This window comes from Mus pahari, chromosome 13, assembly GCF_900095145.1.
Source record: "Mus pahari chromosome 13, PAHARI_EIJ_v1.1, whole genome shotgun sequence".
Classification (NCBI taxonomy): Eukaryota; Metazoa; Chordata; class Mammalia; order Rodentia; family Muridae; genus Mus; species Mus pahari.
This window is the reverse complement of record NC_034602.1, coordinates 85,586,169-85,603,845: the sequence shown is the minus strand read 5'-3', so window position 1 is coordinate 85,603,845 and position 17,677 is coordinate 85,586,169. Positions and strand designations below refer to the sequence as shown.

General features: G+C 41.7%; 1 protein-coding gene across 2 annotated transcripts in view; it reads right to left on the bottom strand.

The window, feature by feature from the left end:
- The window catches only part of Bmp2k (BMP2 inducible kinase), a 104,679-nt gene that overhangs the window by 17,013 nt on the left and 69,989 nt on the right, over window positions 1–17,677 (bottom strand). For both annotated transcript variants that reach the window (XM_021210741.2, XM_029545532.1), the window contains exons 10-14: window positions 16,666–16,826; window positions 10,219–10,475; window positions 8,302–8,400; window positions 6,840–7,024; window positions 3,471–3,628 (exon numbers count right to left, since the gene is read on the bottom strand). In XM_021210741.2, the coding sequence (XP_021066400.1) occupies window positions 3,471–3,628; window positions 6,840–7,024; window positions 8,302–8,400; window positions 10,219–10,475; window positions 16,666–16,826 (860 nt within the window). The remainder of the gene's footprint in view (window positions 1–3,470; window positions 3,629–6,839; window positions 7,025–8,301; window positions 8,401–10,218; window positions 10,476–16,665; window positions 16,827–17,677) is intronic.

The following is a 17,677-nucleotide window of genomic DNA, read 5'->3' as shown; positions in this document are numbered from 1 at the left end:
CATGTGCCACCACCACCCGACTACTTCCACTGTTCTTAATTAACAGTTACAAGGATACCATCATCTAATCAAATCCAAGTTGACATTTTCCCCAAACATGTGGTATTCCAGTTCCTGTTTAACATAGTAAATATCATAACAACTAGACCCCTGAGGAGTACATACTCATCTGATGCTTTGGTACAAAAGATAATGACAGCAGCTTAATTTAAAAAAAAAAATCAGAGACAAACTTTGTTATTAATACTTAATATTAATTTAATGTATTCTCATTAGGAAAGAACCAGTAAAAGATTCTGAACCATAAATTACATTCATTTACACTGAGAGCTAAAGCAGCAATAGTTTATTTTACATGTTAAATTCCTGTTACAGGTAATCAATTATTTCCATAAAGATTACTAAAAAAATATTATCAATTATTTCAGTTTTAGTATCTCAAAAATGTTGTTATTCCTTTAAAATTGTTTCCTATAGGAAGCTCACAAGTAATACATCTTTTTAGCCAACGTTATCTTTTTTCCTACTAAACAAAATAGCCATGTACCACTTGATCAGGAAAATCCTGAATGTCAATGTAGCCCTGGACAGCCGCCGCTCTGCGACTTTTATGTCACCTGCAGGGATAGTGTGCACTCAAAAGCCTCGGGAAGATGGTCAGTCTCTACCCAGCAAGTATTTCATTGACCAAAGACCTGTGCTTTTTTTTACAAACAACTCTGGAAAACAACATGTGTGCCAAGTAACAAATGCATAAATGAACTATGTGGTTCTTCAAGTGCATTAACTTATTTCTTCAGGTTGAAAAAAATATTGGGGACAGAAGAACCAAGCAATAATGAACATCCATCAACCTTTAGTGTACAATCAGGCTTCCACTGAAATTAAGGTTCTCGAGGAGGCCCCTGCTTATCAGAATGATTTCAACTCTACCATACAGATCAAATATTAGATACACTACTGCTGTACTGGAAGAGATATCAATGATGACTGTTACACCTAAGTAAGACTATAGAAGGAAATGTTTCTAAAGTGCATGCAACCCATACACTATCGATTTATAAATTTTCCTAAAAGTACCACTCCTTCCTTTGAACTCCAGTCCACTCACTTAATGTTAAGAACATGGAACTCTATCTATCGATCTCCCTGTCGTCATCTGCCCATCGGGTCAGTGCTGTACGCTCTGGACTCTCATTTGATTAATTTACCAAGAAACCTAGTGAATTAAATATAGTTTCAAGATGCCAGCTAAACATCTTAAGACGTGAGGTGATGGCTCCGGTCCCCTATGTAGAGACAATCACTTCATTAAGTTCCCCTAACAATCCTGTCCCTTAGATCCCAGTTTACAAGTGGCAGGGGCTGAGTCTGACACAGCAACTGAGTGACCTCACTGAGATGCCATCAGCAGGGATGGAAACGTGAGTTTCTGATGCTATGTGCTGAAGTGAGTGCAGAAGCCCCGTGGTTTCAGTGCCCCTCCTCAAGGCTATCTGGGTAGTTTATAATGGCAGTGATTGATCGCTCCTGGGCTCTCCTATGGGACCTGGCATCTTCCATGACACAGTCTGAGCTGCCTCTGTCAACAGGTATACAAGTCCATGTGTGCAGTACTGATGTTGCCTATCTTCAAATTTGAAAACAGTTATTCCAAAATTTAAAAGATGAAACTACACATGCAGGCATGTCTGCATCCAGCTCCTGCCTCCACCAAAGAAACAGCATATTGTATAAGACACAAAATAATAAGATCCTTCACCTGGCCCGTGACGTTTGGAAGGGGGAAAATCAGATATTCTTTTAATCCAAGAAACTAAAAGTACCTGTTAGTAGACCCTTCTCAGAGCACATTAAAACTTACACTTTCTGCTTTTAAACTAATCCTTGGCTGGAGAGATGGCTTAGTTAATACACTTGCTGCACCAGCGTTAAGGAGAGAATCCAAATCAACAGTGTGGATGCTAGGCATGTGTGTGGTGGCCAACGACAGCCCCAGTGCTCAGCAGGCAGTCACAAGACTCCAGACAAAATGACTCGAAAAACTCTAATTTTTATTTGTGGGTTCATCTGAGAGACTGTTCCTCAAATGATAAGGTAGAGAGGGACCACAGATGACTCTTAACTTCAGGTCTACACAGGCATGCAAACACACGTACATGAGCATATGCACACTCGCAAGTGCACACACATGCACACACACACACACATACACACGCACACATTAAAAAACTAAAATAATCCTATAAATTACCATTACTTGACTACCTCCTAATCTCCCTTTACTATTTTTCAAAAGAGACCATTGACATCCTTTTTGAAACTGGGGGCTACTTAACAGAAACTCCAGGAAAAATACCATACAAAAATGTGATTTAAAAACATTTTTTAATATGAGGTAAGATTTTTTTTATCAAAGTTAACAAATGTTTATCAGAGGCTTAAAATTCATTTTTATGCTCACGCTTAATCACCAATATACAAAATACAAATTCAGATGCCAAACATGAGTGCCTTATAGGAATTCTTTACATAAATGTAAGCCATCTGTGAATTTTACATAAAATACATACTAATTCAGACAAAGCATTTTACTTACTAAATGTGTTCACAAAGCTAGTTACTTAAATAAAACAGGAATTAGAAACTGAGTAATTTCTTAGGCCCTTCTCTTTATATGCAAAACAGAGATGCTCACTGTGTATACATATATGCATACATGTACATACATATACATACATACATACACACATATACATATACATACAAGCCCCTGAAACTAGAAAATCACCTGTGTTTTCCTTAAAATGAGCTTCTTGCCCTTATTCTGCAAACCTCCTCAAATCTACATTCTTCCAAAACAGACCCTGTCTAAAACACATGTGGCAAGGCTTGATGTATGTCTTAGGTAGTTTGAGAAAAGTTAACGATTTCAAGTAAAAACATTGAGATATCAGATTTAAAGTGGAAAAAAATTATTTAACTTTGGCCATATCAGGACAACAAAGCAGCCCGTTTCTATCACCACTCAGTGACAGGACATGACAAAGCAGCCCACAGTGCAGCCCATGGTTTCTCTGGGCATGCTCAAGGGTGTCTCAGACCCACACTATCTCCTACTGAGTGTGCAAGAGCGAGCAGAAGAGCCATTAGTAAGGCAAGGGATTGACAGTGTCTTCCCTACTTGAGCATTAACCTTCCATGTTTTGAAGATGGTATGAATTGCACATTCATATAGTTTTTAATGGTTAAGATATCAGCAATCTTGAGTTTATTATCTACTATCAGGCAACTAACTTCTAATGTGCAACACCACACAGCTTAATAGTATATGAAAGAAAGTAGCCTGTATTTTTCCCTCAAGTGCACAAAAAGATTTTTTGACACCACCTCACACAGTCTTTGGCCTTGCTCAACTATATAGCTGTTACTTTACTGTGAAGCAAAATAAGCCTTCAAGTGTCCCTTACTTGATCTTAGAAGGTCAAATTCTCTGTCCAACAGTTCCTCTTCTGTTAACTTGGAAAAATTGTCTTCTCCAAAAGGATTCCAGCCTGACATGTCAGGAGGGTGACTGATGGCCTTCTGATTTGTAAAATTTGCAACTGCCTCTTTCTCAGTAACTGACCTGTTGAGAGAGGAGAGAGAATGACAGGGCTAACATTACAGTTCAGGGAACTTTTCAGTGCCTCACTTCACACTGCACAAACTCTTGGAGCAAGACCTGGAGTGCGGACGGTAGGTTAAGTACAGGATGAGCCTGGGCTGTAGCTCAGGGATAAAATGCTTGCCTGGTATGCATAAGACCCAGGATTCAATACTCATCACAGAAAGAAACTAAAATGTGGACCATAGTGGCTCATCCCTGGAATGCCAGCACTCTGGCAGCTAAGCCTATAAGGCCAGCCTGAGCTACATAGTATGTTCCCAGCCAATGTAGGCTAGAGTGAGACCCTGTTTCCAAAAGATAAAGAAATAAATAAAATGAGAGTACAGGATGGACAGACAACGGCTGCAATGTGACCCACCTGCACATACAAGGGCATGCTAGTGTGCTCCTTATTTAGCCCCTTACTCCTCTGCATCCTAGTCCACAGGATGTGTACGGACTTGCAGAGTCCTTAAAACACACAGCATTGGGAAAACTCAGAGAGCGTGCTTCAAACTGTCTGGCTTCCTATCCGAACCGCTCTCCTCCCACTCTGGATGAATTCAGAGACTGTTTCTGGAGCACTGCTCAACAGAGTGCCACCTTAACCCTCAATTTAAAGATGTATTACATCACATCTACAGGGGCTGGGGATGTGGTATCACAATGAGCACTAGGCTGGGGTGTGGGGTTAACAAATTGTTTACACTTTTACCCCAAAAGAATGAAGCCTAACCCTTAACCTCACATAGTGATTGTCTTACTGTAGTCACAATTATTGACTTTGCCACAGTGCATTTCTTTAAATGGCATTTGGTTTGCATAACTGTAAATACTTAAAAGAATTTTTAACAAATTAAAGAGTCAATAATATTCATTATTAAAAACAGGGATGCTGGAGAGACATCCAGTGGTAAACTGCACTTCCGACTCTCACAGAGGATCTGGGTTCAGTTCCTAAAGCCTAAATGGTGGCTCACAACTGTGACTCCACTTCTAGGAGACTAGTGCCTAGACTTTCTGGCCTTAGTGCCCGCGAGGAACCCAATGGTGCACATACAAAACACTCAGACACATAAAATAAAAATTAATATATTTTTAAAAAGAAGCATGGGGGCTGGGGAAACAACTAACAAGAATCTGTGCTTGGAAGAACCATTTCCAGACTGATGAGAAATGGAAAGATTTCCTTGTATGTATTATTTAGCTTTGAGACTCTGATGAGAGCCTGAGTCTGAGGCCACCCTGGTCTATTAGTAAGCTCCAGAACAGCCAAGGCTACACACAACGAGACCCAGTATCAAAACCACGCCAGACATGGAGGAGGCTAATACACTGATCACTGAGTTTTAGTGCTATTGACTTATATATGTTTTATCCTTCTGAAAGGTCACCAGTTTCTGGAGTACAACCGTGCACAATGAAAATAGAGTACTGACTGTGAAAACCTGGGTAAGAGGATCTGTGTTACTATTGTGCAGTGTGCGCACTATCTAAACTTTTATTATTTCTTGTTTTGATTTTTTTTTCTTGTTTCTTGGGCAGTGCTGGAGAGTGAACCTCAGTCCTTGCTATGTGGATTTCTAGTGAAACAGCAGCTTAGCCGTGTATATGAACTAGCATCAAGCAGGCTATGTGATTCTAATAAGAAAAGCTACATCCCTCTCATCACAGAGGGACTAACGTCATAGCTTTACTGGACCACTACTCGCATTTCATAGTTTAGATCCTACCGGATCTAATGTGTTTCCTGCATGTACTTTAGGCCCTAGCTTCCTTGTAATAATGCCTGAATATATGAAGGAAGAGTGCTAAGCAGACGAAAGCTAGAGTGAGCAAGTAAATGGCAAACAACGATGCACACCTTTGAGTGTTGTTTTCCACTGCAATCGTTTGTCCCAGCCCATACACCTCCGCTTTTGATTCAGAAATATATGTCATTGAATTAATTTTTTAAAATCGCCTTCCTGGTGTCTCCCCAATATGTAACAGATTTCTATCATTCCTCTTCCTTCTCCCTCTCCCCCCACCTCTCTCCCTCTGTCTCCCTCTCCTTTCTCACTTATACACACAAAACTCTAACGGCACCTTTGCCCTCTCTGGACACATTCAATTGACAGCACAGTGTCGCTGCCCTCCTGCTGTCTACTCTCTCTCAGCTACTGCTGCAAATCCTGAACCTGGGCATAGGAGCCTCTTTGCTGTTCCAGCACCCAGTCTATCAACTAATTTCATTTTCATATTTAAAGATATCAATATTTACTGCTTTGGGGCGGGAGGGGGTGTATCTTTGTATGCACATGTATACTTGTGCATGTTTGTGTGTGTTCACATATGAGAAGGAAAGAAGGCAACCCCAAGTGTTGGTCCTCAGAGGCTGTCCACCTTGTTTCCTTGTCAATTATGCTCCGTTGGTTGGCCAGAGACCCTTCTGCCTCTGCCTGTGCAGCTCTGAGACTGCAGTCTATGCTTTCACTCCCTGGTTTTTAATAGAGACTGGAAATCAAATTTAGGTCTTTCATGCTTGTTGGAAAGTACTTTACCAAGCTGTCTCCCAACCCTTAATACTGACTCTTAACTCCAAGATCCTGAAAAACTTGCTAATATTACTATCACATCCAAATGTGAGAAACAATGTACCAAATTTCTTCAATTTATTGTGATGATTTCCCATAGAAGGTACCCACACAATAATTCTAACCAATATATCTGAACAGTTAAAATTCACTATTTCTAAACTACACTAAGTATGCTATGCATGATATACTTAAAATGCTTGTCCCCATGTAAACTGAACAAAATCATACAAATTTTACAAATAGTTGAGTTAGGTGAAGGCAGTAGTAACACATAAGTAGAAAAAGCTAACATGTCTACAAGGATTCTTTATTTCCAACCTCTAAAGTAGTTTTCTTGGGTTTTGTTCCTACTTAAATTGCAAATACCTGAATGTGTACACCAATAAACTCCTACATGTCCTTCTGTGTGGCTGAACTTTGTCTGCAGAGAGGAGCTGCAGATGTGCTAGTTGGAATGGGAGGGAGGAAGATGTACAACAGAGGACTAGGAGGGAACGAATCAGCTCTACGTAATAGCAAAAGCGAGCTCATGCAAGGGTCACTCGGTGCTTTTGGGCAGTATCGCCCACTTCCACAGTAAGTGCCTTTGCATCCTCCCAGAAAATACTTGCCTGTTGGCACTGTAAGAAGAGTCCACTATGGTTCCAACCTGAGCTGGAAGTGACGAGGCGTAGGAAACTAAGGCTGGCGAGAACTCTTGAGGGGAGGTAAGATACTCAGGTGATACCTGCTGTGTTGGCTGCTGATGGCGAGCTAGCATCTGCTGCTGCAAGAAAGCCTGCTGATACTGCTGCATCTGAAACAAGAAGCAACACGAAGCCTATGTCCAAGTCACCAAAGCACGGCACCCTGCCACTGTTTACCATGCTCCTTCCTGTCCCCTGCCACGGAGACACAACTAGAAACCCTAGGAACCCCCAACATCATTGAGTACTTGAAGAAGGAGCTGGGACCAGAAAACTACACAGAGTTATTTAAACCCATCGAATATTAAAAAGCCAGACTCCCTTAGCCAGATTCAAAATTCTTCCTTTAAGTATTTTAAGAAAAAGACAAAGGAATTGGTTAAGTAAACTGATTTCTTTAAACGAAGAAAAGGCAGACTGTTCTCTGGAGCAAATGCATGACATAGTCGTCCTAGGTTTCACTATGACTCAACAGATCCTCAATGAATGGAAGAGACAGATGACAGAAGATAACAGGGACTCTTGCAACCAAAAGTGTCACTGGACAGTTATAATGTGCCACACTCAGATGCAAGAATTTAACTGCAGGCTGTTTGAGAATAGACATCTGCCTTCAAAGAAAATATATCAATTAAGTGACAGTTTAACTTGAGTGTGTGTGTGTGTGTGTGTGTGTGTGTGTGTGTGTACACAGGTGAGCATGGGAGGGGTGAAGGCATAAGAACACATGAGGCCAAGGCCAACATCAGATGTTCCTATCGATCTCTAGCTTGGTTTAGAGACAGGATCTCTCACCGGGCCTGGAGCTCACCTAGTTCATCAGCTAGAACGGCTGACAAATGAGCTTCAAGATCCACCTGTCTCCACCCCACCCAGTGGGCACGGGGTGGGGCATGTGCTGCTGGCTTTTGGAGCCTGGGATCTGAACGCAGCCCTCCTGCTTACTTGACAACACTGTCAAGGGAGCATCTCTCCAGCATCCCTCACTAAGTAACAGGAGCCGGTCTGCATGTGCGGACAGTCAGCATCTGGTGTCTTCAGCCTTCTCTCCTCCTCTTTGCGACTCACTCATTCTCTCTCACTGGACCTACAGTTCACCTATTTGGCTAGGTTGGCTGGCCAGCTGACCAGAGGTTTTCCATCTCTGCCTCCTCTCCTCATTGCTGGGGTCACAGGTGCAAGTTACTAAGCCTAGATTTTCAGAATGGGTGTGAAAGATTTACACTCATGTCCTCCTGCATGCATGACACACTTGCTTGACTGACTCATCTTCCCAGGCCCCAAACTGAGTTTTGAAGAATGAATTTTAAATAGCATCATACATACTGTAAGTTCCACCTTAGTAATGCACGCCTGTAAGAACCTCTAAACACGACAAAGCCCTTACCATGGCAGGATACTGGGATGCAGGAGGTTGTGGCTGATACACTGAGTGCATTAGAAACTGTTGCTGAAGAATCTGCTGCTGGTGCATTGCATGCTGATACTAGGAGAGGGGACAAAACAGAAACAGAATCAACACTGCGGGGGACTGAATAAGTCCCTGAGAGGCTCATATGTTTCAATGTTGTTCCCCAGTTAATGATAATATTTGGGCAGAATTAGGAGGTGTGGCCTTGTGGAGAAGATGCAGCCTTGTTGGAGGTGTGTCAGTGGGAGGTGTGGCCTTGTGGAGAAGATGCAGCCTTGTTGGAGGTGTGTCAGTGGCAGATGAGCTTTGAGGTTTCAAAAGCCCATGCTAGGTCCAGGCTCACTCTCTCTTTAAACAACTCGCGAATCAGAGTGGAGCTCTCGGTTACTGGTCTAGCAGATGCATGTGTGCTTGCTGCCATGTTTCCCACCATGACGATGATGCACTAACCCTCTGAAACTCTAAGGAGCCCTAAACTAAATGCATTCTTTTCTAAGTTTCCTTGGTGATGATGTCTCTTCAATGTAATAGAACACTAAGACAGCTAATATCCATGCCTTACAGCACCAGAATTCTTTTTTCAGTTTTGTTTTGTTTGTTTGTTTGTACTGGTTTTTCGAGACAGGTTTTCTCTGTGTAGCCATGGTTGTCCTGGAACTTACTCTGTAGACCAGGCTGGCCCCGAACGCAGAAATCCACCTGCCTCTGCCTCCTGAGTGCTGGGATTAAAGGCGTGCGCCACCACTGTCTGGCCAGTATTACTTATTTTTAATTTTGTGTTATTGGTGTTTTGCCTGCATGTCTGTCGGTGCACTATGTACATGAAGTGCCCACAGAATCCAAGAAAGCACTAGTTTTCCTGAGACGGGAGTTATTGATAGTTGTGAACCATCATATAGATGCTAGGAATTGAACCTACGTCCTCCGGAGAAGCAACTAGTACTCTTAGACATTGGGCCATTTCTCTATCCTGAGTTCTGTTTTTTTTAAAGTATTTCTGATTTTATCAGAACAATGATTAAGAAAATAAAGTCTTAAAAACAATATAAAAGAACCGTAATAATCTGTGACTGTAAATTTCTTTATGTTCCTCAAATTAGTTTGAAAAGTAGTAATAAAACTGAGTGTAACTAAAAGTGTATCAGCACACTTGAAGGATGTTTGTAGGAAAGCTAACACACTCATGGCCTTCAGTGACCCCTCTTATAGCATGTCTCCAGGTTCCTCACTCTCCTCCTGTGTCCTCCCACATCACCCCCACTGTGTCTGTCAGCCAACCACAGAGGGAACAGCCCAATGGAGTATCCTGTACACAGCTGGCTCACACGTGCCTTGGATAATGATAAAATGCTTGTGCTGACAAAAGTCCCATGTAGAACAGTTTAGTGAGGCTAGAATTTTGCAGGATTTTATAGAGCTCAGAATAATGCCTCCTTTTTGCCTATGTGCCAACACAGGCAAAATAATAAAACATTGAAAACCGAGCTGCAGAACTGACCCAGGGTTACCAGGCTCACAGACAAACAGGAAGGACAAGAAAAGAAAATAATAAAAGAAACTGTTTGTTTTGAAAATACAACATTTTTCCCATGGTAGCACTGGTATAGATTTAAAATATATCTGTGATGCTTATTTCTGAATATCAAGTGAACACTTTCACTTCATAAAGCCATGATGCAATCTATTTTAACAGTACATCTCTTTACTTAGCATCAAATGTCAATTAATAAAACATCGTTCCGTGATTAGGAAATTCAGGATGTTTATTTGAATACGGCTCAAGTTATGATATGCCTATTTTAAGTCTATGACACAAAAGTGGATACAATGCTACTCAACTGCTGTGTGAATTTCACAATACCACTTCCCTATATAAAGTCATAAAAATACTACCTGCTGCAGATAAGCATTTTGAAGTAGTTGCTGTTGCTGCTGATGCTGCTGTTGTTGCTGCAGCTGTTGCTGCTGCTGCTGTTGTTGCTGTTGTTGCTGTTGCTGCTGGTGGTGGTGGGGATGACGATGCAAATGAAGTTGCTGTAATCTCCAGTCTCCCTGCTGTAACTGCTGGAGGACTCTATGCTGCTGTGGGGGTTGCTGAGGGGGTCCCTGAACCATTAAGACTTCAGACCCATTTCCAGGTCTCAATGCTCCTATATTTCAAAAACATTAATACATAGGCAATTTCATTAAGATGAGTAGATTTCAAGTCATTAAGACATTGGTGTTTTATTGACCTTTGTGTACATTACATAGTTTAAACCAAGTATCTACTATAATCGTAACTGTCCATGAAATGTAACTTTATCACCTACTACACCAACAAATAATTATCTTAGGAAGTCAATCTAGCCACATGAGTGAGCTCCTGGTACAGAGAGAAAACCTGCTTCCAAAATGTGTGTGGGGCTGGGTGAGAAAGCTCGGTGGGTAAGAGCACTCGTTATGCCCTGCCGTATTAGGTTCCAGGATCCCAGCAACCAGATAAACAATCAGGATGGAGCTGTGCACCCCTGCTGCCCAGGGCTGGGAATGTGCGGAGACAGGACCACTGGGGCTTACTGGCTACCAGTCTAGCCTCATGTTTCAATAAGAAACTGGCCTCAAAAGAATGCAGGGAAGAGTGAGACAGTAGGAGGTTCAACAGCCTCCTGTGGCATGTACTTGTGCACATACACACATACAACACACACTGACACACTAGTAAAAAGAGATTAGGGAGGAGAAAGAAATCTAACAGGAAGGAGAGATCAGAGAGGGTAACGGAATATATGTGACATAAAAGTACAATGAATAAGTATCTGGGTGAAGAAGAGGGCCATGGAGGGGGGGGGGACAAAAGCAATGAGAGGGTTAACTTAAATAATATTACATATGTACATATATTTCATACACATATAAGAATAACATAAAATCCATCACTTTGTACGCAAGTTTTTTAAATTAATAAACACACTGGGTGAGAACACAATCTAAAGGGAAAGTCACCTCACCAACCACTGGGCAAGCAGTTTTCAAGCAGGGGTCCCAGGGGTTCCAGGGAAGGCATTCAGTGAGGAGGCAGTCTTGGCGATTTGGATCATGCTGATAGCAGATGGGATCCAAGGGGTCAATACTACTGATGGAACAAAACTGAATGCCCAGTGAGAAACTCTGAACTCTTTTTATCTTAAACGTACACACATATAGACAGACAGCAGATGGGCATGTGGTAACTAATTTCTGCTGGCAGCAGCCTCAGGGAATTAAGTAAAGGATTAAGTGTAGAGTTCCTCTCTCTTCTGCCCTGGAGCCTCTGGTTGGCCAGGTTAGAGGCTTGCACTCCTTAACTCTTCATGAACCAAAGAGAAAAGAAAGGAAAAGACTTTAAATCTTTCACACAGGCAATACACACAGATTCACACACACACATACATTCTGACCACCTGTCTCAACCAACTCCACAAGTATTTAAGTGTGCTTACATACATAGACGTATACCTATACATGTATACTCAGATAAACAGACATATACAAATATAGATTTGATAGATGGGGCTGAGCCCCAAATACCATACATAGACATTTGGTGGATGGATGGATGGGGCAGAGGCCCCAAAGCCACATTTTAGTTCTTTTTTCTGGCCTTTCTATAGACAGAAGTTCTTAGAAAATAACCCATAGATAAAATGTTAGACAAAAGGGGAGTTACAGAAGGATGTGGACAGTAAGTTCAAAGCAGTGTTCCACTCTATAAGCTCATTATAAGTTCAGAGCAGCAGTTTCCCATGGCCTGGCTTTATCATAGAGCACATCTGTGACTTCATCCTTGGACCTGACCTAGAATGAATGGTTTTCCTTGATCACAAATTTGTCCCAAGTCTATTTCTCTTTTCAGTGTTATTGTGACAGCTTACTGTATTCTTTATTATGCAGCCTTTACTTACTATTCTACGAAGAATGGGCACATTCTATACTTGATTCTAATTTTATTATATCTTTCTGGCAAAATAACTAAAACCATCTTTTAAAACCTTCTTCCTAAAATTATTTTAACCAAATCAGGAATTTTATAAAGTCATTAATTTATCTAAACAGTATTAATTCATAAAGGTTCATCTTTATGTTAATCTGCAGGAAATCTACCCAATAGGGTGGGCTATGCCCAGGAACCCTTATACTATGCAACAGTAATCGGAAGGGTATATGAGCAGCAAGAAGCAATCCTGAGGTGAAACTTCTGAAGGCCCTGCAATTCAGAGTTTAACCATCATACAAATGCAAAAACAGAGGACCACCTCCAGTAAAGTCACCTGCATTCCTTACCCTATCCTAGATTTCTCAGGACAATTCTCAAATGTTGAAAGACAGGAGTAAAGGGGACTGAAACTGTGGTTAATGCTGTAAGTTCCTGGAATCTTTGGGTCAAATCTGACTGTTCACATATTTTAAATGAATACTCCTCTTTAAAGTTTTCTTTACGTGAGGAGTGTGTGAGAGCATGTTCATGCAGGTGCCCCTGGACATCAAAAGAAGGCACAGGATCCCTTGGTGCTGGAGTTACAGAAGTTTTGAGCAGCCTGATGTGTAAACTGGGAACCAAGTGAGGGCTCGCTGGAAGAGCAGCAAAGGCTCTTAACCAAGGCGCCATCTCTCCAGCCCCCAGACATATTTAAAATAATACTCAGACAAATGCACCGGCATGGAAATCAAGAACTGATGGTAAGGCCGTTCACCACCACACTATTAATATCAGCAAATATGAAAATAATTCAAGTGCTTATAAAACTTACAGCACACTCATGACATAGAATGAATTAAAAATTACACAACACATCTATACTGACATAACTTTTCAAAAGCATCTTGAAAGGCAAGTAGCAAAGAAACATGTTTGAGACTATGAAATGACACAAATTGTTTATATGAATTAAACATGGCTATAGTAGTAATATTAATTTATACTACGTTCATATTACCAAAATGATTATTTATACTTAAAGAGCTAAGAGAGTACATGCTACACTGGTATTAAACTGAAAAGAAACTAGGAAAGTTTTACATTTTTCTGTCAATATTTCTATAGCAGATAAATATTTACTCTAATGTCTATAGAAAAAGGGAAATCTTTAAACAGTAAAGCACATACATATAAAAGCTGTAGTGTTTCCAACATAAACTAGGAGCAAGAGTGCCAAAACAGCAAACCAGCTGCTGCCACCAGGGGCAAGCCTGGCACTCACAGCCCGGTCAGCTCACTGACTGACTAACAGCATGTACACCAGACAAGGCCTGGGGTGCAGCAGGCCCACACCACCACTGGATAACTGTGTGTGAAGAGACAGGACATGAACATCGCCAACCGCAGAAACGACCTAGCATCCTGCACCCTGCCTTGGGGCCAACTGCAATTTCTTTACACACAAGGCTCTCACCTCCTTCTGGGTAAGATCCGTATCATGCCACAGTTTTTTTTCCTTACAGTACCCTAAGAATCCTGTGCCTTCTAAAGAATCCTTAAAGCTGCTCCTAAATTGCCTACATGGCTGCTACAGTTTGAACATATCAAACACTCTGCTACAGGCTCCTGCACCTAAGCAATGTGGTTTTGGGGGACACAGAGAGCTTTGAGGAGGAGAGCCTTTCTGCAAGATATAGTGGAAGCAGTTCAGGAAGTTCCCAGCCAGGGTCCCATTTCCTGAGTGCACATGCAATGTGACCAGACAGCCTTCCCCAACTGCAACCATGTCCCCCACCATGAAACTTTTCTCCCTTAAGTTGCTTTGGTTAGAGTATTTTACACACGAGGAAAAGAAATTATCAAAAACCCAAATCCTTCAAGCGTCCTTTCAAACCATGTTACTGAGACACCTCACGAACCCTCATACCGGTGGACAGTGACACATAACAAACAGACTAATATCATCTCCAACCTAGACAGGCAAGGAAAAGAGCAAAGGACAAGTGTGTATGTGTGTCTGTGGTGTAATTTTCCATGTGCCTCACAATTTACCCACTGTAAACGTAGCTGCTGCTCCAATTTTGTGTTAGATGTAAGTAAGGAACTGTGATGTCACTGGGGGCTGGATGGGCAGCTCAGCATCAGCAGGGACTCCCTGCTCTCAGAGGATCAAGTCAGTCACATAGACAGTGGCTCACACCTGTCTGTAAGTCCAGTTCCAAGGCATCTGATGCCCTTTCGTGGACCCTACTACCAAGTACATACATGGTACACACACGGCCTACTACCAAGTACATACATGGTACACACACGGCCTACTACCAAGTACATACATNCCTACTACCAAGTACATACATGGTACACACACGGCCTACTACCAAGTACATACATGGTACACACACGGCCTACTACCAAGTACATACATAGTACACACACAGCCTACTACCAAGTACATACATGGTACCCACACACACAGCCTACTACCAAGTACATACATGGTACATACATACAGCCTACTACCAAGTACATACATGGTACACACGCACAGCCTACTACCAAGTACATACATGGTACATACATACAGCCTACTACCAAGTACATACATGGTACGCACACACAGCCTACTACCAAGTACATACATGGTACACATACACCGCCAAAACAGCTATACAGAAAATGATTTTTAAGTGAAATGGGAAATATATACAAATGAGTTCAAAATGCAATGTCTCCTATCCATGGATTTAATATTCCAATTGGTACATTTCAATACCACAAACTCATTGCCACAATGTGCGAGGTAATGAATGCAAAGAGAAGCGTCACCTGCTGTCCCTGAGCCTAGACTTACGTAGTAATAAGTGACATTTACCATCTCATAACACTTCTGGGCCAGGCTTTACATTAGACAGACAGGTAAATGTCTCAGGGAACTAGTAGACAGGTACACATGCTTTTATTATGTATGTTAGTTTAAAAAAATGGGGAGAAATGAAACTCAAATCAGATTCATGACTCAAAATATGTGTTCTTAACCACTACAGTATCTGTAATAAAAACACTAAAACAAGACAGATTTGTCAGGAAATATGCAAATCGGGGTCTTCTGGAGGTGACTCTTCAGACTACATCCGACACCTTAAAAATTTAAATTTACTCTATTGGAGATATTCTACAGGAATATCTATTTTAGGTATTACACAATCATGATGCATTTTAAGATTATAAAAACAGAGCCAGGCGGTGGTGGCCCACGCCTTTAATCCCAGCACTCAGGAGGCAGAGGCAGGCGGATTTCTGAGTTTGAGGCCAGCCTGGTCTACAGAGTGAGTTCCAGGACAGCCAGGGCTATACAGAGAAACCCTGTCTTGAACCCCCCCCCCAAAAAAAAAACAGATTATAAAAACAGGCCAGCTGGTGGGGACATACACCTTTAATCCCAGAACTAGAGAGGCAAACTCTGTGAGTTCAAGGTCATCCTGGTCTAGAACAAGTTCCAGGATAACCAGAGCTACACAGAGAAATCTTGACTCGAACAAAAAAGAATTATCAAAATCAAATTAGACTAGTGCTTATGCTGTGATAGCCACAGGGCTCCTTCACCAAGGCTCGAGAGACTTTTGTAACACTACGAGGATAGACTTTAAACTCCTCCCTCCCTGTCCAATACAATAGTCTCCTGCACTCGTACAGCCAGCCTCAAACCTCTTGGCTGATGACCCAAGAGGTAAGCTTGGGTCCATATATCAACGAGATGACCTTATATCAAAGCGAACTGAGACTTCTATATACATTTATATCACTAACTTTGCTTTGCCTTTAGAAAAAAAATAGTTCAAATTCAGTGTATGTGGTTTTATGTTGAGGTCCTTGATTAAAAAAAATAATAAAGGTTCGGTTTATAGGATATCAGTAGACAGTTTTGTGTGGTGGGGTGCGGCGGTGTGTGTGTAGATGTGTATGGGTGGGCTCATCCCCATGCAGAGGACAAAGGTCGGGGTCTGGATGTCCTCAATCACTGTCCCACTTTTTTCTGTTAAGACAAGTCTCTCACTAAGCTGTCAGTACAGTTGGACTGGCTGGCCCTCAAACCTGATACAGGCCTGTCTCTACCCCTAACCCATTCCCCCCCCCCAGCGCCCCACCCTCACCACACCATGGACCACCTCACACCCAGGCTGGGTTATGGGAGCACATTGCCACGCCCATCTGTCTTTATTTAAGGGTGAGGGATCTCCACCTGGGTGTTCATGCCTGCACATCAATCACGTTACCAACTGAGCCATGTATCCAGGCTTTCCTTAAAGCACTGTGCTCTGTGCTTTACGATGGGCAATTAAATTTATTTATACACCAAGGGAAACAAGCCTTATCGAAAGGTCAGAATTGCAAAGGCTAATTACCTTTGGGTTTGTGGTTGCTGAATTCCCCAGGAGCAGGGACTTTGACAGGCGTTGCTGAACTCTGAATGGTCAGCACACTGGAAGTGGCGGCAGTGGAATTGGCCTTTGGTCTTTGTCTTGGTGCAATTGAGGTTTCTGTTGGTCCAATGGTATCTGTTATTCTATAATAGAAAAATATAATTCATTCTAAATAATGAAATTATCTCTAAATTACTATTCATTCTACAAAATAAGACACAGTTGGTTATTACAGATGACCACATCAGCCCTCTGGTGTCCTTCTAAGTATCCACCTCAGAATATCAATAAAGCCAATAAAGAAAACAATACAGGCAGCCATAGCTGTTGAAACGTCAGCCTGCCAAGCTGGAAGCACAGGAGTTCAACCCCGGAGATTTAAGGGACAGCATCACGACTGAGAGTGTACAGACAGAAACCTCACGGGGTTTTGGACAAAACTAAGATCCAGTTCTTTAAAAAGACACAAGAAATAATCCCTCACTTGGACTCAGGAGAAAAAAAAATGCTGCCTGTTCCTACAGCAGGTAAAACCAGAGAAGCCAGTGCTTGCCAAGTCAGGTTGTCTGCTCGCCCAACCTTTGTTTTCCTAGAACACTGAATGGCAAGCAGAAGAAATGTCTGACTGGGACTCCGTATAAGCCCAAATGCACACAGCAGAACAGTAAGCACAATTTTGAAAACAAGGATTAGCAGACATAAGTGAAATTTCAAAACAACAAAACTAGGTAAATTTACTTTTAGCATTCATACATGCAAACAATGTATCTGAGTCAAATCCAACCCCCAAATCTCTCCCCTCCAACTCTCCCCCATTTCCCTCAAAACTCGTCCCTCACAACTTCATGGGATCTTTTTTTTTTTTTTTTTTTTTTTTTTTTTACTCACACAGTCCATAATGCCAGTATGTGCATGAGTGTGGGACCAATATGATCTGAAAATTACATATTTTTTTCAACTTTGCTTTCTATACTTATAAACTCTATAAAACATT